Genomic DNA, 25,115 nt, shown 5'->3' with positions numbered 1-25,115 from the left:
CAACCTCACCTAGATGGAACCTAATTTGGCCAAGTCCTTTAATGTGGGAACATCTAATTTGAGCATTTAAATCCATCTGTCATGGAATGCATCTTCTCAAAATTTGGCCTTAAATTAATTGTAGATGCTATCAACATTCAAGTCTGGAAATATTCAAATTAACTTAGGTCGATAAAACAACGACCAACATTAATATTCCCAACGTGCCTTCTTGCTTAACTACATTTTTGACCCCCATGAAATCTTAGAGAGAGAATCCAGCACAAACCACTGCTAGTGCAAACTATCATGCAAAAGAAGCGAAGCTTCCCCTCTTCCGATGGTACTTTCTCATCCCGAATCCTTGTTTTTCCTTCGTCCTCGCTCCTCTCTCTCTCTCTCTCTCTCTTCCCAAAGCCTAAAGCTGTCCGTCCCCAGAGACAGCCTCAACAGATTCCGAGGTGCTTTGTTCTCCCCACAGATGGTTTCCACTGGAAAAGAGCCTTAAAGCCGTCCTCAAATGGCCCTCTGACCACTTCAGATCTTGAATTTAATGCTCCCCCACCTTGCCTAGCTAGCTTCCCTCCTCCAAAGCTCTCAGAGAAGCTTCCTTGAGTACTGCACTCCCGGGTTATGTTTCTCCCTTTAGCCTTTATCCCCTCTCTCTCTCTCTCTGTGGCTGGGTTGGAGCTTTCTCTTGCCAACTTGCACCCTCCCTGCATTTCCCTGAGACCAATAAAGGCAACTGAACCACCTCCTCCTCTTTACTCCAGGACCAAAAGAAAGAAAGAAAAAGACTCTAACTAGAGAGATCTTAGACGACCATATACATGAAGTAGTCCAAGATGTCATAGAGCTACCGTACTCTTCTAATGCTTATGGAACATGGAGAGAGGTGATCCAGGGAAAAAGAGATAAAGGAAGAAGAGATACTCTTTGTCTGCCTTGCTATAAATTAAAGGAAGAGCTTCCTAAGAGAGCTATGCCTCTTGCTTTATTTTCCCTTTTTTTTTTTAATTTTTTTAATAAACTTGCGTGTAGGGTGTCTTGCATAGGACTTGTAGGAAGGCGTGGTATTTTGTACCATGAATCCACGATTGATATCAATCTGCAAAGGTTACTGCCTGCAATGATGGGGGTAACAAACCTGGAGTTACTAACCTAAAAGCAAAGTCCAAAGAGGGCTACTGACTCGGTAAAGAACAAGGGAGGAGATAAACATAAGGAGACCCACATGAGCTAAGATGAGAATTCTAATTGAGAGCACTCTCAGCATAAAGATCATTGGAAATCGTGAAGCTGTGACAACTGATTTTTCTTTTTTTTTCATTGTTTACTACCTTTGGGAAAGATTTCCGATTGTAATAAGCAGTTAGAGGCATGGGGAGGCCCAGACTCCTATAAAAGAAACAGCAAAATAAGATGAAATGAGCCAAGGTCGCTTCTTTCATACGTTCTCTCTCTTTCTCTCTATATCATAACTCAAAGTATTATTCCTTCTAAATAATAAAATTCTAGATTTCCTACTAATAAGGATCCTTTTCCTTTTTTTTTTTTCTTTGTGATAATAAAAAACATATTTACCTCTTATGCAAATTATTTATTAGCTACTTATATGCATGGGCATATTTATCTTTTATTGTTTTCTATCCTCACTTTCTTTGGTCCATGCCATTCCATTAGCATAAGAGAAGACAAATCATGGAATAAATACAAGATTAAAAGCATAAATAGTATAACAGTCAAGAACATTAATCTTTTACATGGCATCTAATGATAAACACACATAGGCTTCACGCTACAAGTATCCTACATGCATGTTAATTAATTTGCGAAAGTTCAATAGCTCATTTGCTGCATGAGAGGACGACCATTTACGTCAAGGACACGGGAAAAAAAAAGGAAAGCAAAGAAGGAACAGATGCTTCTCATTGCATTGATCTAAGACCATTAGATAAATATAATTTACTTAAATAATCTCATAGCATCGATCATAACTTAGCCACCCAAAAGACAAAACAAAAGACCGACGACGGTAAATGTGTTGGAGTCTTTGACATGATGTACCTCTCATAGCATCATAACTTATACTCACCATGAAATCCTGACGTCAATTTTTTCAAAGATTTACTAAGTCATTCCCACTCAAGTCACTTATATTTAAGCATGCAACAGTCAATTTTCTCATGGAATCGACAATCCTCACCCATGGGATATATTTCTAGTTTGTGGTAATGCACCACCTCTGATCATTGGATTAATCCTTTCCACAGGAAGAGGAGCTCTACGTGGAGACGGCCTCTCGAGCTTCGATGATCCCTCATACTTCCTGATCTCGCCGGCGCTGTCGGTCGACAGTATCGGTTTGGTCTCATACACATCCGTCATTGAGTCCATGTCAATTCCACTATCGATCACAGATGATGCAATTTGGAGCTGATCACTCTTAGAAGGTTCTTCGTGTGCACCCATGCATGCTGCAGCTGATCCCAGTTCTTGCAGACGGAGGTCATCAGCACAACTCAAAGGGCTCTTCCCATTAGAACTGTATGGGTTGGGCCTTTTCTTGCCTAGAAAAACGCCTTCATTAGTTGGAAAGAACCCATCAAGTGGCCTATCCATTTGTTGCTGCATGTCTAGTTGATCTCCACCATATAAATGTAGATCTTGGAGTGAAGGAAAGCTCATTGGCGCGCCCATATCTACAACTCCTTGATTTCCAAGACCTTTGTAACTCACTGAGGCCATGCCCTCGCCAGCAAGTGTTTGGTATGCTTTCTCCAATATGGTTTGCATATACTTGCCTTGAGCCTCTATCCTCATTTGGAGGTGTTTCTGCACCTAGCGATGATCCAAGATATATGAAGAATTTAACAGAAAGCACTACTAGTACTATTAAAGAATTAATATGTAAATTGAAAATAAGAGGTGCTTTTGAAATTTAACGTCACCTCTAATTGCTCATGTAATCTCCTCTGGACCTCCATCTGCATCCTAAGTGCTTCGGTGATATGCACGTTCCTGCTACAAAAATTTGCAACCCAAGAATATACAGTCTCAATATCTAAATCCTTCCTTGGGGACAAAAGTAACTGTTCTCTTTAGACAAGTTCTTGTAGATAGCTTTACAAAGACATGGCATGCTAGTTAGCTATAGCTTACTCATTCATGGTTCGACCCATAATCCCTGATGAAGAGGCTGCATTTCTTTGCATATCTAATGCTGAAGCTGCCCTCACAGTTAAAAACAGTAAACATATGTCAAACAAGAAAACATAATAGAAAGAAAGGAAGAAGTTGAAGATCCTATTGATATAGGGCAAACTTGTTATCAAGCGATCACTAGTTTGTAATAGTAAGAAAAAACATTCATGCGGTCAGATATCTCTCACCATCCTTCATGGTGTGATCGTTGATTTCTTTGTGTGGTTGTTTCCCAAGTCTGAATTTCTACAAAATAAAGCATGCATGAGGAAACCAAGATTGGGTAAAGGGTTATGAAGCTTGATCAACCCTAGATGATGGATAGTACTAAACGGTATAATTAAGAAGGAAAAGAAGACATCAGCCTTTCACATAGACATATATACCTGAAGGTGGCTTTTAAGGTGGTAGAGAGTAAGACCCTTAACACCCATAACTCTCATGATGGTTTTCGGCGTGGCCTCTACAAAACCAAAGGCAGCACTCGTCATCTATAGATGATCACTAAAAATTCTGATGAGAGAGAGAGAGGAGAAGAAGAAGAAGAAGTGGTAAAAGAAGAGTAGGAGGAGGAGAGGGGGAGAAAATAAGAGAGATCGAGCAAGGAGGGAAAGAGACAGAATTAGAAGAAGAAGACTGATCTGATAGACAAAGGAAGGAGAGAAGAAGGGGAGGGTCATACTGTCGGGTCCTCCAAGCTGAGTTACAGCATCAACAAAGCGATCGTGGAGCTCAACCGTCCACCGAAGCCGGGGCTTGGGATCGGTAGTGAGAACAAGGCCAGAGTCCCCTTGGACGCACATCGGCCTTTCATGTGAATTCATAGTTGGCTTCTTGGATGGGAACATTCTTTCTTCCCGATCTAATTCTCTTTCTCTCCTGGTATAGAATTGGAAGAGATTCAAAAACAAAAGGGTCGCATATATGGAGGAATTGGGTGCGTTTTCTGGAGAGATGGCGCTTACTACTCTCTCCTATTCTCTTCTCTTCTCTCTTCTCTCTCTCTCTCTCTCTCTCTCTCTCTCTCTCTCGGATGGGATACTATGCTAACCCTGCGATAAAAGCTACCGACTTGAAGTCTTCCTTTGCCAAAAGATGTGTGTATGAGAGAGAGAGAGAGAGAGAGAGAGAGAGAGAGAGAGAGAGAGTCTCTATAGGGCAGTTATTTTTGTAGTCACTTGGAGCTTTTCACAATAAGGGAACAGCAGAGACCCTCATGTAATCATATTGGCCTAGTATGCAGCCCTACCTTCCTGAATTTTGAACTTATTTCAAGTGCACCCATCCCCTCCTTTTTTTTTGTGGAGCAAGCACTTTGTGCTCTAGTGCTATCATATACCGAACTTCATATTCATAACTTTTGTTTCATTGGTTGGGAACATGGCCATGCTTTGTTTTTTCTTTTTTCTTTCTTTTTGGTAATGAACAAGGCCAATAGTTAGTTCTTTATGGACCACCAAAAGAGAGGTTTCATGGTGATGGTAAGTTGGACAAACTGACAAATATCTCTCCATTTTGCCATGAAGTCAAGTTTCGTGCTTGCTATTTTGAGGCATCGACCTTGAACTTCCTCTTTATGCTTACCTCATCTCACAATTTTTCCCAATTAAAGAAATGCTTAACAACTTAAGTTGTACACTTTAAATTACTATTGTCCAACATGCACTTTAAACGAATTTTGTAAAATATCAACTTCTAATTATTATGTTCTCTCAAAAAAAAACTAGCAACTATTATGCTCCCTCACAAAAAATATACGAATCATGCATCGTGACATGGGGAAATAAGCCTAACCATAGAGAAAAAGGAAAAAGACAATTACAGGAGTCTGTTCCATTTCTTGAATCCAGAAAATAACACTGGACATACTTCCCATGAAATTATGGTATTTTTCTATTAATTATAGTCCATCAAACTTGCATCTCCAACTATGATCAATATTCTATATATAGAAAGATTCCGGTTCACAATGTCCATTTTGAGATCTGCGCAAATAGATAAAGAAATAGATTGAAGTGCTTTAAAATCTGTACAAAGAGCAATCCAATGGTTGATACTGCAAAAAAAGATCAATCATTCTTACGTACAAAAGATGCAACCCAAGCCCATACAGAAAAACACTTTAGGTCCTCAAATTTTTTATATCGTACCAAAGGACAGTCATAGTATAGATTTGGTTGTGATCTTCCATTCAATAACATGAGAAACGGATTGGTATCACTATGATTTTTAAAGAACTTGGTGGACACTGAATATATATAAATATTTGCATTGAGCCCCTAGTGTTGGTGGTTGGGCATGGAAACACCTTTCAATAAAGGCCCCTGGAGTGGAGCCATTGATGGTGTTGTGTGGGAAGACCTATATATCTTTTCTCAGGCTCAACCTAATCTCTTTTGGTAGGATAGAAGAATGTCTTACCCAGGCATTCCTTATAAAGCATTTCCATCACCCAAATCCAAACAAAAACAAATAAGTCAGCCCAAGTCAGTTGACACCCTAGGCCCCACCGGAACGAAAGAAGAGGATGAGTAAGAACATTATAAAGCTTTCCCCTCTCTCCTCTCACTCCTCTTTCCTTCTCACCCTCTCTCTCTGTGACAGATGCATACCATTACTTACTCCAGAAGGGAATAGATGCTTTCTTCTTGGACAATTAAATGAAGATTCGCCTCAAATCTTCGGAACATATATTGAAATAGGTTTCGATTTCCATTTCATTTTTCTTATAATTTTTCCCCGTAAGCTCATCCATATAGATCAGTTCTCTTATAATTATTTCCAAATTTAATTTCTGATAGTTTGTAGTACATTGAGGGTCGACAATAATTCAATTAATACATTTTAAGAATAATACAACGAATTATCAGCAAGTTAACTTTTTGTTTTTGAAAAATTCAGCAAATTATAATATTAAAGTAGATCATTTTGGCTGATTCTATAACCACTACAGTTTTGATGACTATCTGTTAATGTGGCTTGAATTTTGGATATCTTTTATGGGCTCGAATTATGACCCAATCTGAAAAGCCCGCGTTGCGACCTGAATGAAATATTTTGGTACGGACCAGTATAAATATTGTATTTTCTGCCAATCTCGGCAGTTTTTTGTGAGAGGTTTGGGAAATCAAAGTGCGGCTAGGGTTTGGAGAGTTCTTGAGTGATTGTATCTCTCTTTTCATCATAGTGGAATTTTTTCTCTCGTGTCTTGCCCGTGGACGTAGGCTTTTCAGCCGAACCACGTAAATCCTGTGTTTGTTTTTCTTTCTCTTCTCTATTTTGTGTGATTGTACGAATCTGTGTGTGCCCTATATTTGTGCTTGCTATAACATATTGGTATCAGAGCATTGTATGCGTGCAGTTTAAGGTTCACAGATGGCATCGTCTTCAACGAAGTATGAGGTGGAGAAGTTTAACGGAGGATCGAGTTTCAGTCTGTGGAAGATTAAAATAAAATCTTCCTTGATTCTGCAAGGTTTATGGAAGGCAGTTGAGAATAACTTTCCAGAGGGTATGAAGGAGGCGGACAAGGCCGATCTGAAGGAGAGAGCCTTGAGTGCGATTTTCATGAGCGTCACTGATAATGTTCTGCGAGAGATTGCTAGTGAAAAATCGGCATCTGAAGCGTGGAAGAAATTGGAGGAGCTGTATTCTGCCAAATCGCTGACAAATCGTCTCTATCTGAAGAAAAGACTGTACAATCTTAGAATGAACGAAGGTACGCCCATTAAAGAACATCTGGATGAATTTAATTCAATCATTATGGACCTGAAGAATATAGATATTGATATTGATAGTGAGGATCAGGCTTTGATTGTGTTATGTTCGTTGCCACCCTCATATGAGACTTTTGTTGATACTCTGTTGTATGGAAAAGACAGTATTTCACTAGATGATGTTAGTAATTCACTAAAATCGAAGGAGTTGAAAAAGAATTTTTCAGACAATAGAGACAGATCTGAGGGAGAGGGTTTGTTGAGCAGGGGAAGAACACAGTCAAGGGAAGGTTTTTCAACTAAAAAGAAATCTAAAGCTAGATCAAAGTCTAGAATGAAAAAGGCTAACTGTTTTGAGTGCGGGGAGCGGGGACACTACAGGAGAGATTGTCCCAAGTTGAAAAATAAAAGGGGAAAGCAATCAGAGAGTTCTGCGAATGTTGTTGACAGGTTCAATAATTCTGATGACAGTGATAGTGCTGGAGAAATTCTATCTGTGAGTTCAGATCATGGACAGAGTTCCTGGGTCCTTGATAGTGGTGCTACTTATCACATGTGTCCACACAGAAATTAGTTTGTCACTTATAAACAGATGAGTGGTAAAGTATTTCTGGGGAATGATCGTGCATTACCTGTGGAGGGTGTAGGTAACATCAGATTAAGGATGTTTGATGGGATTGTCAGAACTATGGAGTGTTGGCATGTTCCAGGATTGAAGAAGAACCTAATTTCCCTTGGGACACTAGACTCTCATGGATACAAATACCATGCAGAGAATGGAATTCTCAAAGTATGCAAGGGCTCTATGGTACTCATGAAAGGCAGTTTGGTTTCAGGATTGTATGTTCTTCAGGGAAGTATAGTTTCAGGGGAAGCTGCAGTAGTATCTAGGAGCAGTAATCAGAATCAGACTCAGCTGTGGCATTTGCGTCTTGGTCATATGAGTGAGAGAGGGTTATCTGTATTGAGCAAGCGAGACTTATTGGACAGACAGAAAACAGAATCTATGGATTTTTGTGAACACTGTGTGTTTGGCAAACAGACCAGGGTGAAGTTCAACAAAAAGGCAGTGCACAGGACCAGAGGTACAGTGGATTACATCCATTCAGATCTATGGGGTCCTAACAGAATTCCTTCCAAGAATGGTGCCAGATATTTCATGACTTTGATTGATGATTACTCTCGGATGGTTTGGGTGTATTTTCTGAAAACAAAAGATGAGGCATTTCCAACTTTTGTTAAGTGGAAGACGATGATCGAGAAGCAGACAGAAAAGAAGGTCAAGTGTCTTAGAACTGATAATGGATTGGAATTTTGTAATCGTGAGTTCAATGCTTTCTGCAGTGACGAAGGTATAGTGAGACACCGCACTTGTACTGGGACACCACAACAGAATGGTATTGCAGAACGCATGAACAGAACGCTTTGTGACAAAGCACGAAGCATGCTCTCACATTCAAGTTTGGGAAAGGATTTCTGGGCTGAAGCAATTAATACAGCCTGTTTCTTGGTAAATCGATCTCCATCTACAGCTATTGAGTGTAAAACTCCTTTTGAGATCTGGTCCGGGTCACCTGCTGATTACTCTCAGTTGAGAGTATTTGGTTGTCCTGCTTATGCTCATGTGAGGGATGGTAAGCTTGAGCCGAGGGCAAAGAAATGCATATTTCTAGGGTATGCATCTGGAGTGAAAGGCTATAGATTGTGGTGCAATGATATAAAGTCTCCAGGGTTAATAATCAGCAGGGATGTGACATTTAATGAGTCTGCTTTACTGGATGGTCAGAGGGAGAAGTCAATATCAGAATCAGATCACGGTGTCAGAGAACAGGTGAAGCTTGAGGTTGATACTTCAGCAGTTCAGTTCAGTGATCCAGATGATGAGGTGCAGGATCCTGATCAAGAAGAGGATGCACCTGAACAACAGCAACAAGAGCCATATAGCATTGCAACTGGTAGGGAGAGAAGACAGATCAGACCTCCGCAGAGATATGCATATGCAGATCTAGTTGCGTATGCTTTATCAGTTGCTGAGATAGTTGATATGCATGAACCAAGTAATTATAGTGAAGCTATTTCTTGTTCAGATGCAGATCAATGGGTCGGTGCTATGGGTGAAGAAATTGAATCACTTCATAAGAATCAAACTTGGGAGCTTGTGACATTGCCTAAGGGACAGAAAGTAGTAGGCTGCAAGTGGGTTTTCAAGAAAAAGGAAGGCACTCCAGGGATAGAAGCACCTCGTTACAAGGCACGGTTGGTAGCTAAAGGCTTTACTCAGAGGGAGGGGATTGACTTCAATGAAGTGTTCTCTCCAGTTGTGAAGCACAGTTCCATCAGAGCCCTTCTTGCTATGGTTGCTCTTCATGATCTAGAGCTCGAGCAATTAGATGTGAAGACAGCATTTTTGCATGGTGAGTTGGAGGAGCAAATTTATATGAGTCAGCCTGAAGGATTTGTCATTCCAGGTATGGAAAATCATGTTTGTTTGCTTAAGAAATCTTTATATGGTTTGAAACAGTCTCCTAGGCAGTGGTACAAAAGATTTGATACATTCATGATTTGTAATGGCTTTATCCGTAGCTCATATGATAGTTGTGTGTATCACAGAAAGCTTTCAGATGATTCCTTTATCTATTTGCTGTTGTATGTAGATGACATGCTTATTGCTGCTAAAAGCATGTCACAAGTTAATATACTGAAAAAGCAGTTGAGTGATGAGTTTGAGATGAAGGATTTGGGTGCTGCAAAGAAGATTTTGGGAATGGAGATTATCCGGGATAGAAGTGTTGGAAAGCTTTTCTTGTCTCAGCAGACTTATGTTGAGAAAGTACTTCAGCGTTTCAACATGAATAATTCTAAGCCTGTAACTGTTCCGTTTGCTGCCCATTTCAAGTTATCTGCAGATATGTCACCTAAAACAAATGAAGAGATGGAACACATGTCCAGTGTTCCTTATTCTAGTGCTGTGGGTAGTATCATGTATGCTATGGTTTGCACTCGACCTGATATTTCACATGCAGTCAGTGTTGTGAGTAGATACATGGCGTGTCCTGGGAGAGAGCACTGGCAAGCAGTGAAATGGATTTTAAGATATTTAAAGGGTACTACAGATGTTGGTCTGATATTCGATAGGGCCAAGATGAGTGATTCAGTTGTTGGCTATGTGGATTCAGACTTTGCAGGGGACTTAGACAAGAGGAGATCTCTGACAGGTTATTTGTTTACTCTTTCTGGTAGTGTTATCAGTTGGAAGGCAACATTGCAAACTACAGTTGCATTGTCTACCACAGAAGCTGAATATATGGCTCTAGCAGAAGCAGTAAAAGAAGCTATATGGTTACAGGGTTTGGTGAGTGATCTTGGATTGATGCAGAACAAGTCAACAGTGTTTTGTGACAGTCAGAGTGCCATTCATCTTACAAAGAATCAGATGTACCATGAGCGAACAAAACACATTGATGTTAGATATCACTTCATTCGGGACATTGTATCACAAGGTACTATAGTTGTGCAGAAAGTTTCTACACATGATAATCCGGCAGATATGATGACCAAGACAGTTCCAGTTAGCAAGTTTAGGCATTGCCTAGACTTGGTTGGTGTTTGTAGTGCTCAGTAGTGCCCTTGCGAGGGCATTTGGCAAGACAGAGTATTGAGATAATTTTGTTGATGATAGTGAAAATTTAAGCCAAGGGGAAGAATTGTTAATGTGGCTTGAATTTTGGATATCTTTTATGGGCTCGAATTATGACCCAATCTGAAAAGCCCGCGTTGCGACCTGAATGAAATATTTTGGTACGGACCAGTATAAATATTGTATTTTCTGCCAATCTCGGCAGTTTTTTGTGAGAGGTTTGGGAAATCAAAGTGCGGCTAGGGTTTGGAGAGTTCTTGAGTGATTGTATCTCTCTTTTCATCATAGTGGAATTTTTTCTCTCGTGTCTTGCCCGTGGACGTAGGCTTTTCAGCCGAACCACGTAAATCCTGTGTTTGTTTTTCTTTCTCTTCTCTATTTTGTGTGATTGTACGAATCTGTATGTGCCCTATATTTGTGCTTGCTATAACACTATCAAATATTCTTCAACAAAAATTATTTGTTAATATCCGTCTGGTACTCAAAGATTGGATGCTCCACTGATCATCAGTCAGTAATTCACAAATGATGCAGTTTATTCATGGCCTGTTCATGGAGTTAATACTCCTTTAATAATGGATTATCGACGTTATTTTTGGTTGGAAACCCTTCTTCAGCTTCTAAATTATCATGCATTAGCATGCATGTAGTATAACAATTAGTCCTTTTTTTAAATTATAAATTTTCAGATCATTTTCTGAAATTTCAACCTTTAAATTTGTCTTGAAGTTGGATAATTAATTGACGTCCACTGTTAGTTTGAATATTGTCCCTGTGATTATCCTTCTATTTAATCATTGCATGCTTTTCTCAAGAATTCTAAGAAAGTGCCCCAATAAAGCCTGGATTCTGAAGGAATAATATCATCTGCGCTCGTTTTTACAGTACTCGCTTTGGAACCTGCCGTTTCCACTGCCTATCATCCACAACAAATGTATTCTCCATATTGGTTCAATTCGGACTGGTTGGTTAGGTCAACTAACAGTCATATATATAATGGACCATACCAACAATATACACAGACTTAATTAAGTTGACTTGACGTATTAATAAAGCCAACCGATCGAGTCAAACAATTACCTGAAAACAAAATTATCAACCAAAACACAATTTGGTTTTGTTGGGCCGCCATCAAAATTCTTCCGGATTTGAGCTAGGAAAAACCCTTCATAAAAAAAATCAAATTAGACAGGCTGCTCAAGCCTCATCTCAATCTAATAGAACTAGTACATATTTGACCCCAATAGGTGCATGTTTTGTCCCATTTACCTAAAGGTACAATCTATCCTAAGATGCATCTAAGGATGTAAATGAGTCAAACTGCTCGTGAGCTGCTATTGAACTCGATTTGACTCAACTCTTATTGAACTTGAGTAGCTTGAACGGTTTTTTGAGTTGAGCTCGCTTGAACGATTTTTCGAGTTAAGTTCGAGTAGCAAAATACTCAGCTCGAGAGTTCACGAGCTTAGTTGAATATATATATATATATATATATATATATATATATATATATATATATATTATTAATTTAATATTTAAAATAATATTAGGTTATATTTTGTTTAATCATATTTTTTTTATTTATAATCTAGCTAGGTTTAAATTGAGCTTTATTTCAATTAATATTCGAGTTGATCTCGAGTGTTACTCTTTTTTGATCGAATCGAGTTGGAGTTTAGATATTAGGGTCCGATCAATCTTGACTTAAGTTTCAAGCTCAAATATGTAGAACCGAGCCAAATTTAAGCCTCTAACTAAATACTCACTTAGCTCAGCACGATTGCACCCTCCCAAAGGATAAAAGCAGGATTTATGAGTAAATGGATGTCAATAGCGAGCGTCTCTCTCCATCTCCCATGCAACACTCATGTTTCGTGCTTGGTCTAAAGTGGTTCCTGTTAGCACATTCCACAAGGAAATTTCGGCTTCATCACTCGCAAAAGATTCCTTATAAAATCCACGTGCAAAGGAGCTATCCCATTTTAATATACTTTGCAAAGTTGGAATTTAGCTTTTAGTTCATTAAGCCGCAAATGGTATCCACTAGCCATGTTAGCTTAGATTTCAAGCACACATTTAGAGATGCTCTTTAGAATGATTCCTTGCATGATATATTCGTTCTTTTTCTTGCAAGCTTCATAGCTTGCAGGCCCTAGCTTTATGGGCAATCCTAGAGGCAAAGTGCACTTCTGCACAACTAATACATCCCAAGCATTTGCACGAAAAAATAATATCATGAGCAAATCCTGTATGTAGATATATACTGGTTCTTTCCAAGATGAGATGGCCATGGTGATGTGCTTGGCTTTAGCTAACCGACCTTAAAATTTCGCCCGTATCCTAGTCAAAATGTTGTCTGATCTGTTACATATTTTTCATGCTAGTCCAAGTGATTCTACAAATTGAATAGTTATGCAAATGATCGAATTTTTGAAAATAGTGGTCATGAAATGGCTGTATCATAATTTTAAAGATGCCAAATTCTTTTTCCATATGTGGTGAACATTTGTTGTTTTGCTTCCTCATGATTGCTTTCTTCATATGTACTGGCATATGTCTGCAACTTACCTTTTTTTTTTTTCAAGACCTAAGGAAGGGGCACTAAGTTGTCAAAGTGCAATTTCACCAATGTAGTGGGTGGATTTCCTTCATCTAACTCCACTAGCTATCATCTCTCCTTTTCCATTTTCACATTTCTTTCTCAAGTATCATTCTTAAATCCTTTGTCTCGGTAATTTTGCAATATTTTAAAAAACAGATTTGATCACACCTAGTTCTGATCCTAAATAGAATATGATAACGTAGAGATCCATATGTAAACATAGTATCTATTTGCATACACTTGAATGAGTCTTAATTATCATAATAAGAACGTAATAAAACCTATTCCACTATGTTCCGGTATAGAATGAACTTAAGTAGGAATAGGTTGGGGTTATGAACTTGAAAAATGAGGTTAGGACAAAAATGCGAGTCAAGTTAACGTAGCGACTCGGATCAATTGCTTTCAAGTTGAGCTATATATATTAGCTCAAGCACAAATTAATTATAAATTAAAGCTATAGCATAATATTATGAACTCATGAGATATACTGAATTCAAATTAATCCATGAAGATTGGTGAGCATCTAAACCTCTTGCATGCCATCCTTAGTCTGCCATGCCATTTTTCTTAAACAAATAAAAATTCTAAAACAAAACTATATAAATGGTTCGAAAAAGAACTTATAAATTGGTTATGATCGTTCTGTTAGATGGAGATCAAGGTGTGAACGATCACAATATCTGGTCAATGATGTCTTCATCGTGACGAGCTTTTAATATAGAATTGTTCAATCACCAAGCTTTTCTAAAGCACCAGGATTGTAAAAGACTTCATGGTCGTGTTCTCCTTTTTTCCTCTTTACTTTTTCCCTTTGAGTTGGGTTTGTTGACAAACTACGGTTAGCAGGATCCTTTGGAATTCTAATTCCATGAAAGATTGGAAGGGTTCATTTAAAGTTGTGAAAACACTAGCTAAAAGCACGAATGACACGTCAAAATCATGTACACGTAGATTGGCTTCCTTTAAGCAAAGGACTTCCTGTAACAGTGGCCCAAATGCAAACCTCTACTACCCAAGATACTGTTGAATGATATTTAATGAAACAATAACATAATAATGCAGGAAACGAGTATATTTTGTTCTGATGAACCTGTAAGGTTAAGGTTGAATGGTTGATCCTAAAAGAAATATCTAATTTCTTATGGCACTAAGACCATCTATGTATGCTGAATGCCAAGATCATATGGTAACTTGATATATTTATAAGACAATAATGGATGGATTTATGTTAGGGATGACTTCAATTTTTTTCGAGGGTGTAACTTGGCCGAATCCTTTACTAAATTATGCATGGTAGGCCATTTAAGTCGATGATTCATATAATATGTATATTTTAGTAAACTTATAGCACAAATAGCTCAAAAGCTATGTGGTTTCGATAATTCCAACAATAAATTGAAACACCAATCTTCTGCTTAAGCATTAACCATTCATTTTATGTTCACTTGTTATACATTGGTAAAGAGTCACCAGGACATTTAGAATTTCAGGCATTGGGACTTTACACATTGTACATCACGAATGGTGTGAACTATTGAGTTGGAACACAACAGAGTTGTTTATACTTATGAATCCTACTGTTATTAAGTAAATACATGAGCGCATTTATAGAATTTAATTAAATTATATCATGAATACAAAATCTATGATCAGGTCAATAAAGGTTGCTTCCCTGATGCTGAACACTTGCAATGCATAGCAGAAAGATTATCTGAATCAGAAACCTTGTATTACGACGATCTGAACCAATTTATTTGGTCTTTCAAGCATGGATGGACTTCATGTTAGATTCACCAATTCAGACCAGCCTAGCCTCTAACCTCCTTAAGAAAATTAAAGGTGATCATGTTGGTCCAAGATTTGCATTAGGTAATTGGACTTGGAATGGACGAAATCAATGGGCCATATGAGTGCGGGAAACGTCTGCGAGTTATTGGGCCGTAGCCCAGCGAGCTCGGAAATGAGCTTTGACCTTTGCGACCTTGCCCCAGTTTGGTCCAGGAATATGAATAATGTGTGTTTCGTTATAATGGCCCTGCACCGAAGCCAGTATTGGTGTACCGGCTACAATGTATCTCAAAAAATATTTTTGGAATAGTAGCATTAAAAATGAGAAATTATGGCTATTATCATGATGTTAAAAAGAAATAACAGGTGATAACAGAAAAATATCTCTTTCTCTTTATATTTTGTTAAATAAAATAATATATTTTTTGAAGCATACAATGACTGGTGGAGAGAATTTTGAAGGGGAAAATATGCTTTATTATTTAAAACAAAGAACAAGAAAAAAACAATGATCGTTGTTTTTTTTATGTTATTTATCTCAAAATACTGGGGTGGCCGAAACCGACATAATGGCTATTTTAATGGTTACAATATCATTATTTAATAAGTATGTTTGGACTCAAAAGTAAAACTATTTTTAAAGAGGGCAAAGTCCTACAATGGACTATAATTGAATTCCAAGACTAAAGAATCATAATAATACCATCATTAAGTTATCTTACAAATAAATAATTTAGATAACCCATACTTTGAATAATATATAAAGTGTATAGTATTTGCTATATCCTTGGAATTTTTTAAAACTTAAATAAAAATTTTATTTATATATATATATATATATATATATATATATATATATATATATATATATATATTGTAAAAATATGATCATTGTTTTACAATTTGCTAGTCAAGTTAATGTTTTCTATTTTTAATATTCCTATGCCTCACATGATCTAGGATCACCGTATCCACTATCGACTACTCTAGCTATTTTTTATAGATTTGAATAGAATTTTAAAGCAAGATCCATTATATCTGATTCTTGACCGCAAATTTAATTTTTGTAAACGATCGTATTCTCATATAGCATCCTATTTTGGCATGCTAGGTATTAAAACAATGTTTTCGATGAGTATTTTAAAGATATGATAACCCCAAGAATTCATTGCACATTGGTATAAGCACCTATCATGATATTTAGTTCTCAAAATAGGTCGATTAAAGTAATTTTTTTTTCAAATAAGAATTTAATTGGATGTATTTTTCAATTTAAAAAGAATTAGACAATGTGACAAAAAATAAAGTTGGTGTAGAAATCAAAATATAATTTTATAAAAATTTTAATTTTTTAAAATTTTTTTAATTAATTATGATTATTTAAAAAAATAATATCTAGGGATGTAAATAGATCGGATCTTATGTTATCTCGATTCGATCTGATTTCTTAATAGGATCCTAATGTTACACTCAAATCCAATTTAATAAAAAATCAGTTCAAGTCAGATCAGGTCCATGGCTAAAATTTTTGATTCAATAAATTATTCGGGTTGGATCAAAATTTTTTATTGAACTCTATCACTACATAAACAAATGATAGTTTCAAATTTAAAAAGATAATTTTTTTATTACATCTGTCGTAAGTTAATTATCTATCCTCTCTCCCTCCTCTTCAATCAGATTGGACCCATTTCACAAAACACCCAGGAATTCGACTATTGAATACATTGGACTCTCTAATTTGACCTAAATAGAGAGCCCGAACATATTGTACCATCTGATTCGACCTAAAAAAAAACTTTGGACTCCGTTGCTTGCCCTCTCTTCTCTCAAATATGCATTACACTGTGTCCTACTACCAGTCATCTCTAATGTATCTAAGTAATCTAATTGCGCACATGTCGAAACCTACCAACAGCTACAGCACTATTATAAAGGTGGGAGAACTGATCATGAGGGAGCTAACCCTAGCCAAATTCCATGGTTTCAGGCCAGGTCCGGTCCGGTCCGGTCCAGTCCATGTCATCCCCTGACCGACCGACCGACTGGCTGCTAGCGCATCGGCATTTAAGGGGTGCGGGGAGAGTGGGGGGGAGGGAGAGAGCGAGCGAGCATCATGAGCTTGAAGAGCCTGTTGGCGGCGGTGGCGGTGCAGGGGGTGACGCAGGCGCGGGCGCGGATATTTGGGCACATACTTAACCCGACGGGCAAGCGGTCGCCCCACAAGATCTTGAGAAAGAAGCTCATCGGCGACAAGGTCGCCCAGTGGTACCCCTACGACATCAAAAACGACGATCCCCTCGTCTTGGCCCGTGAAGAGAAGGAGTACGCTTCATCTACGCCTCTCTGTCTCTCGTTTGTGGTTATCTGCTAATATTGGTATATGTTTACGCCTGCCATGTGTTTGCTTTTGTGCCTCTGCGAGGAACGTAATGAAAACCCATCCAGGATTGGCCTTGGACTGTATGTAGATGCATTTTTAAGAAATCCATTAATCTGGAAAGTAGCTGGATGATTATTTAGGAATTGGTCACGATTTTCTTTCGTCAGGTGTATCCCAACAAACAAAGGGGTGCTTTTCTTTCTTTTCTCTTTGTGCTTGCCATTTGTTTGGTTTTATGTTAGTGCGGGGATGCTCTGAAATAAACACCCTTTTTAAAGAATAAGTCCTGTTAAAAGAGTTTAAGAAAAGAGAAAAAGGGTGGATGATTATTTAGGATATTCCGACTATTTTGCGTGATGTTGAATTCCAACTGGCAGCATCATTTGGATGTGCTGTGTCCACCGAGAACATAAGTAGAAATACACCTCCCTTCAGTGAATAAATTTCAAAACGTAAAATTGTCCATCCAAGTGGGAGAAAAATTATTCCATGATTAACAGACTGTAAGCTTTACTCTTTCAAGTATTTTTCTCTCATCCATCTGACCAAAGGGGCCATGGCATTTAGATGTCCTCCAACACGATCTAAGAAGAGAAATGTGGATTATCAAATATGAAGTTAAAACCTGCTCATCTCTAGAGGGACTGTGTGACAAAAGTTGATTGAAAGTAGTTCCAGTATGCCTGGAGATGAAAGATATTTAGCCTTCCAACCTGTAATCTTGAGATGAGCAGAATTTAGTAGGTTCTTGGAGTCGCTTCTGTTGATTCTTGGATAGTGAAAGCCGTAGTAGGTTAAGGATAGCTGGGTAATTGGTATTTCCAGAAATTCTGTGATTCCAAAGTTGAGAAAAACAAGTTGCTACGCTATGTTTACCTTTAAGGGCCTGTTTGGATGTCTAGGGCCAAAATCCCATGGGATTCATGGGTTTGGACTAATGCAACTAGTAAAGGAAGCCTGGGTTAGACTTAGATTTCCAACATCCAGGGGCCTTTGGAGTGGGCTGGCTTGAATCCCATAGCCCACTCCAAAGGCTGCTGGGTATTGGTGTATAGGGCCAAAATCCCATGGGATTCATGGTTTTGGACTAGTGCAACTAAAAAAAGAAAGCGTAGGCTAGACTTATATTCCCAATACCCATGGGTTTTTGTGGTGGGTTGGCCCAAATCCCATAGCCCACTCCAAAGGCCTCTAGGTATTGGGCATATAAGTCTAGCACAAGCTTTTTTTTTTTTTTTTTTCCAATTGCACTAGTCCAAACCTATGAATTCCATAGGATTTTAGGCCTGGACATCCAAATAGGCCCTAAGATTGATCTCTTTGAAAAACTCATCTCGAGCCACAATGGAAATGCTTGAAAGAATGTAATTACATTATCCATGAGTTATAGTAATTATTGGAGCTTCTAAAGTCTCAAGTCTCAACTTTATGCCTTCTTTTCTAGATGGTAAATCAGCAGTTTAGATTAACTCATGAAGAGCAAATGTTCACAACTCTGTAAAAATTTGAAAGAAGCCCATGAAAGTTTAAGATTTTAGAAACTAAAAATGAGACTGCTATGTTTCTTGAAGATATCTTCAGGTCTTCACTCATGATCTGTACTCTTGTTCTAAATCAGCAGTTTAGATTAACTCATGAAGAGCAAATATTCACAACTCTGTACAACTTTGGGAGATGTCCATGTAAGTTTCAGATTTTAGAAACTAAAAGGAGACATGTTGGTTTTCCTGAAGATATTTTCAGTTCTGCACTCTTGATCTTCACTCAAAGTTTCATTAAATTCCAGAAATTATAGGATAATTCTTGCATTATTGTCAAAAAGTGGCAAAAATCATAAATGTGACAAATCAGGATAAAGGCCGGCAAGAAGTTATTTGTAGAAACTTAAAAAATGATGGAGAAGTTTTCAGTAGATGTTGAAATTTTAGCCACTACATTGCAACAGAAAGGTGATCCATATGTTATGTGGAGCTTGGCATTACATGTCACCTTGGCGTGATGCACTGGAGCTGTGTACAGTGTCCAGAGAAATCACATCAATTAGATGAATAATTGGGCTTATGATGGAACTCTTCACTAGATAAATCACAAGAGAACAAAGATGTTAATCATGTTGAAAGTTTGGAAAAGGTCAAGCTTCACATGATCGAATTCTTTTAATTAGTTAATGAACAAAAGATTTTAGTCCTTATTTGCCCTTCCTTAGATAATTCTGACTTAATTAAAGAATCATAGATTTTTATTTGGAAGCATGTAGCTTGGTGATGATATTACAAAGAAAAATTAGTACATATTTTTTGGGAAGATGAAGTATACTTAAAGTCTGCTACTTTAAATAGATTGACCCTTTTGAAAAATATAGGCGTTGAAGCCACCAGGTCAAGGTAATTTTTCTATATTGAATAGCATGATTATTCTTCTATTCATAAAGAGTTGCCTCCATAAACTAAAGGATTTAGTTTTCTCCAATTTTGGCTCTTCATTTCTCCCATTGACCAGCACAGGGTGGAGGTTGTTCACACCTTCGCAATAATAGGAATTAAATTAATGGTATGAGTGCCATCTTCTTTGTTCGAAAGCTTAATTTATTGTTAAATCTCCTATCAAATATGGATGCATGGAAGAACCATGTTCTGATCTTTACTTTATGGTTCAACCTCTGGACCTTCTTTTATTGCAATTGACTTTTGAAAAGTTGTTCCTTAGCTCCCTAGTTTTCATGGGCAATTTGCAGTCGACTGTTGCATCATGTTCAGGCATGTACTTGCCAGCCATATTTTCAATTTCCTCCCTTCTAAATTGTTTAAGACCTTCAATGCCTGTATTCGTTACCTCTGTTGTGGGAACAGTTGGAAGTGTTAACTGGACAGTAGGAACCACCAAGATCCTTCTATAGGTGTTCCTAATGATGAATCTGGTGCCAATGCATGATGACTTCTCTTCATGTATCCAAGCAATGAGGGCACTTATTTGACTAATATAAGGTGACAAGAGATCTTTGAAGAGAATGTAGTGTTCCGATTAACCAAGTTTTTATTATGTAAGAACTGAAACTGAAGTTTTCATCTGATCCAAGTATTCATTTGTTAAGAACAATATTCCTGCAGCCATATTTGCTTGTTAAGTGTGATCCGCAATGATTTGCATATTTCAGGCTTTCCATGTCAATTAGGCTCATAGCACAAGCAGCCCTTGTTATCTTCTTAAGATCCACAAGCAACCTTCTCTATATCCTCGTCTGGAACAACCATCATCTATTTTATGCTTGCAGTCCAGATCAAAGCCACACTAAACAATCTGGATAGGCTCGAATATAATCGTAAGCTTTAGATCTATATTATGCATCACCCAATCCTTTGGTTCATAAGATCCAATTTAATCATGCTTTTTTTGTCGTCAGTAATTTACTGGATTATATGGTTTTTAGAATTACTTAGTTACTTCTAGTATGCCCAATCATGTAAAATTAGCAAACTTTTTAGCATTTTCTTTTTATTTTTTTCTAAAGTAAGAAGATTTTGTGTTTATGGAACTAAGATCGAGAAGCATAAATTTCATATTTTTACAATTACTAATAAAAGTGTATTTGCAAATGCACATATTGAAAGAAAAATATAATGACAAATACAACTGATCATTATTTAATATTTAAAAATAAATTCATATTTTGTGTTAGTTTAAAAAAAATATTTGAAAAGATCTTTTAAATTGATATGTGCCTCCATCAATAACTTCTTTTAAAGATCTTTTAAGTTGTCTAACTTGGAACAGCAAGTTAGGATTAGGAAGATGATTATTAAAAAATTTAAAAATAGCTGTCCCATCCAGCAAACCCATCCAAATAGGCCAACCTAGATCTGTTTTATGCAAAATAATCAATAATGTTATATATTGATATATTGTATGCTATTTTGTTTTCGTTTTCAATGTAAACATCGGTAAATAATTTGAAAATTCTAGGCAGTCACAAACACTTCTCTATGCTTACATTGTATTGCTGTTGTCCGTCCATGTGTCAGTGGGTGATAGTGATTGACTTGGGATAGATGGGTGACTGGAGTATCCAACTTCTTTTGGTTGATTACTCACATGATTATGTATGAAGAATCCGATCAGGAGAAAACAAAGGAGGACATGAGTTGTAATTGCATCTTAAATGTAGGATAAGCATGGAAATAAATTTACAAGGATCCAAATTACAACATCCATAATATCTGGTACTCTATGGTTGCAATTGCATCTTAATGTGGGGTGTGCATAGCTCTTAAATGGGAGCAGAAGAGGAGTTTTTGGACTCTTAGTGGCCGAGGATTTAGTTCAGATGCAAGGATTGTTAATAAAATAAAAATTGATTATGAAAAACATATTTAACTGGGAGAATATCTGTGTGGTAGGTGATATAGTCTTAAGGGCTGAGATGTACTTGATGAGATCAAACGGCCATAACTGCTTGTTACCATTTTAAGGGCTGAGATTTACTTGATAAGATCAAATGCCATCACTTCTTGATATAGTTTTAAGGGCTGACATTTGCTCGAGAAGGTCAGAAGGTCATATCTGCTTCTGGACAGAAATTAATTCAATATCTTTAGGCCTCGAATAAGCTGAAACAAGTGCATTTCAATTTGTTCACAATCCATATGTCTGGGTGGCTTTATTGCATAGTTCAAGATCATAAAGCTAAAAAAATATTAGTTTTGTTGAAATAATCAGATGTTGAAATCACCAGGTACTTTTATAGTTTAACGTTATCTTTGAGACATTTTGACCATGCGCTGAAAATTTCAGAAATATTCTCTTTTTTCTGCCAAAATATCAAGCCATATTACATAGTATTTGCAATGGAAATGCCATCAGGTTGAACTTGCAAATTCCTGAATAAATTAAGGAACATGGTACGTAGTTATTCTTACCTTAGGCACATGTTATTTTAGCGAATGCTGAAGTTCATATCAGACTGTCAATAAGGATACCTTGACCACTTCTGGGTGCTTAATTAAGTCACACTACTGAGGAAAATCTTATCATCTCTATATGTGATTGTTGAACGTTATGCAACTATTTAGTAACTTTGTTATGCTGCCTGCATGCTGGGCTATAGCCCTATGGTGATACCTCTCCTCAATATGGAGGCTATGGATTAGAATCTAGCGAAGGCTGACGCAAGTGTTCATGGGTAGTTTTCGCATCATTTCTAAAGAAATGATCAGTGTATCCCCAGCATAATTTGAAAAAAGAAAAAGAAAAGAAACTTTGTTATGTTGGGTTGGTAGTTACTAGCTCATTTGGCAAGTAGGGTAACTAAGCATGTGGATAAGATAACAATTAAAATGTAGTAGAAAAATAACCAATATAATGCAATATGAATGACTTTTTAAATATAAACTAATGTGGCAGACTTTCAAATATTTCATTTTTCCTTTTTTAATCTAAAAATGTTTGTTTCTCAGAAAATATGGAGATGTTGTGCATAATTAAAATATTTGAGACTTGTCTTCAGATACATTTTCCTAGAAGCATTATAGTCCTGAAAATGCTTAACATGGTTGAAATTGCATTCAGAATAAATTTAGTTAACATCATTTGCTTAGACATGAATGGGTATTTTTTCATTACAGGCGGTTGGCTAAACTAGAAATGTTGAAGCGTCGTGGAAAGGGTCCACCGAAGAAGGGCCAAGGAAGGCGTGCTGTTAAGCGCAATAAATAATTACATCATCCGTGCTTTTCTTTTTTATTTTAAACCCGAATCCCCGTGTTCAAACATTGAAGGTTTGTATTGGGTTTTAATTCCAGATTGTTAATCTCAGGGATCAATTCTCAATTTAATTGCCCTTCTTACCTCATCTGGTATGCTGAAACCTTAGGGCCGCTAGTATTGGGAGGTATCATTGACATTGAATTATAATATATCATCTGACCTATTGTACGGATGTGCAAGCTAGTTTTCATTACTGCTCATTTATATGAGGCATTAGGACAGAGTTGTCATTCTCCTGTGCTTTTTGCTTTAAGCAGTTTTGGATATGGTATAAATATGTTTGGATTCTAAACAGACCAATTTGTATGAACCTGCTTATTAAATGGACAGGGTTTGGATTTAGATCTTTGATCCATTTAATCCATGTTAATCTATTTAATAATTGGATCTATTTCATCCATGTTAACCTATGTAATAATTGGATGATGTCATGACCCGGTCTATTTAATATGTTTTAAGATTCGTTTAACGTACTTCTGTCTCATTTAATCTATTTAACATTTTTAAACACATCTAACTCGTTAAGATCTACTTTATCAGTTCAACTCATTTAACTTGATTTATTCTGTTTGGTAAACAGGATATGCAAGTCAAATTAGGTTATCTATTTAACAAATAAGTTATATATATTTTGATTTTTTTTTTTTGACCCGAGCTAATCCGATTGGCACTTTTAAGGTGAAGATGAATGGGACACATATTTTGATATTATTCAGTGTTAGGCTTTTTATCAATCTTGGTTTAAGCATTAATATTTAAATTCAGCGTAAATCTTTAAATTTAGTGTTTCCCTGTGGAGTCTTATGTAAGATAGTCACGTTGCAATAGTTTATTAGCATCCAGCTTGCTGATTGCATGATCAATATGAATAAGCCAACACACCCAGATGACCAAGCTAATTGTTAAAATAGATACATAGCCGGCTTCTTGGGTAATGATTTCTTGGATGGTGTCAGATCACAACAATGTCATCAAGAAACTGATCCAGCATATTATCCTTCAGAACATTGTCCATCTAAATAAGGTGGTTAAGTTGTCCAATGCGCACCCACAAAAAATATGGCTAATCTACCTCTAACAAAAATTATAAACGTACCTTTTCACCATCGAAGCCGGTCTTATGTCCCACAATTGTCTCATGACACAAAAGAATAGGAAGCAAAAATGCAGAAGAAAATGTGAAACCACGGAAATTGCCCGAAAGCTGCCAACTAATCCCATAAGTTTTTTTCTGATATCTCCGTGAGGTATTGAAGTTTCTTGCAGCCTTTTGTTGCCTTTTCATTCACATCGCTATTTTTTTTTTCCAATAATAAAATGTTGAAAAGTGAATGAATGAAAAGTACGTTGTGGATTACTCTAATCTCTCTTCCTAGATTAGAGTTGCAAGTGAAAATTGTTTCAAAAAGTTTCAAAATTCTCGTTAAGAGAAATTGGAACTGAATATATAAAACCTAGCACGCCAATATAGTTATGAATTAGTGCAATGTCTTGAGCAATACAAATAATTTGTCCATCTATTATGAATTTTATTCTACAAGATTGATAAAGCAAGTTTATTTTGTCATGCATCATTTTTGGTATTTTAAAAGAAATTGAAAGTACCCATATTGTAAGTGCTATTTGGGTGGAAAACTTTACGCTTGGTTCAATGGAACAAAAAGCTTTATAAGTTTTCAAAAACATATTTTTTGTGATCTAAGAATAAATTGGTTCATTTTCTGGTATTTTATAGGTTTAATAAGAATAAAACTGTAATGGCCCGGCCCGAATAAGAATCCCAGCCCACCAAAGCCCAAAATGAAAAAAGAAAAAAAAAAAGAAAAACAGGGGAGAAGACTCTCGAAGGGAGTCTTCTTCCTCCTCTCGCCGGCTTTCAATCGGAGTCGGAAAGAGCTCCTTCCGGCCCTATTTAAGGAGGAGAACCCTCCTCTCTCTTTCTCATTGAGAAATCCCGGGGCAAAACGGTAGAGATCGCCGGAAAATCCACCGCGGAAGACCGACCTGTGCCCGTCCAATTGCTCGCCGGAAAAGCCTCGCCGG

General features: G+C 37.1%; 2 protein-coding genes across 5 annotated transcripts; one reads left to right on the top strand and one right to left on the bottom strand.

Annotated features, from left to right (window-relative positions):
• Nucleotides 1–1,915: 1,915 nt before the first annotated feature.
• On the bottom strand, nt 1,916–4,291 carry LOC105059904 (myb family transcription factor IPN2). 4 transcript variants are annotated; one of them, XM_010943409.4, is made up of 6 exons: nt 3,866–4,291; nt 3,570–3,646; nt 3,372–3,429; nt 3,142–3,208; nt 2,931–3,000; nt 1,916–2,820 (listed from the first exon to the last, which is right to left on the bottom strand). In XM_010943409.4, the coding sequence occupies exons 1-6, from the start codon at nt 4,029–4,031 to the stop codon at nt 2,182–2,184; spliced, it is 1,077 nt and encodes a 358-aa protein (XP_010941711.1). In that variant the 5' UTR covers nt 4,032–4,291; the 3' UTR covers nt 1,916–2,181. The 4 variants fall into 4 exon arrangements, with proteins under 4 accessions (XP_010941711.1, XP_019711144.1, XP_010941710.1 ...); XM_019855585.3 differs by having other exon boundaries at nt 1,916–2,814; XM_010943408.4 differs by having other exon boundaries at nt 2,931–3,003; nt 3,866–4,290.
• Nucleotides 4,292–16,997: 12,706 nt separating this feature from the next.
• Nucleotides 16,998–23,244, top strand: LOC105059903 (small ribosomal subunit protein mS33). Its single transcript, XM_010943407.4, has 2 exons — nt 16,998–17,254; nt 22,931–23,244. The coding sequence occupies exons 1-2, from the start codon at nt 17,046–17,048 to the stop codon at nt 23,019–23,021; spliced, it is 300 nt and encodes a 99-aa protein (XP_010941709.1). The 5' UTR covers nt 16,998–17,045; the 3' UTR covers nt 23,022–23,244.
• Nucleotides 23,245–25,115: the final 1,871 nt, after the last annotated feature.

Source organism: Elaeis guineensis, chromosome 10, assembly GCF_000442705.2.
Source record: "Elaeis guineensis isolate ETL-2024a chromosome 10, EG11, whole genome shotgun sequence".
NCBI lineage: Eukaryota > Viridiplantae > Streptophyta > Magnoliopsida > Arecales > Arecaceae > Elaeis > Elaeis guineensis.
This window is presented reverse-complemented; position numbering and strand designations above follow the sequence as displayed.

Excerpts from the sequence above, each read along its gene's own strand:
- LOC105059904 (XM_010943408.4), bottom strand. The coding sequence starts at position 4,031 with ATGTTCCCATCCAAGAAGCCAACTATGAATTCACATGAAAGGCCGATG. Across the intron at positions 3,647-3,865 it reads TCAGCTTGGAGGACCCGACA|AGGCCACGCCGAAAACCATC; the intron begins GTATGACCCTCC and ends TTGGTTTTGTAG. Across the intron at positions 2,821-2,930 it reads GATTACATGAGCAATTAGAG|GTGCAGAAACACCTCCAAAT; the intron begins GTGACGTTAAAT and ends GATCATCGCTAG.
- LOC105059903 (XM_010943407.4), top strand. The coding sequence starts at position 17,046 with ATGAGCTTGAAGAGCCTGTTGGCGGCGGTGGCGGTGCAGGGGGTGACG. Across the intron at positions 17,255-22,930 it reads TTGGCCCGTGAAGAGAAGGA|GCGGTTGGCTAAACTAGAAA; the intron begins GTACGCTTCATC and ends TTTTCATTACAG.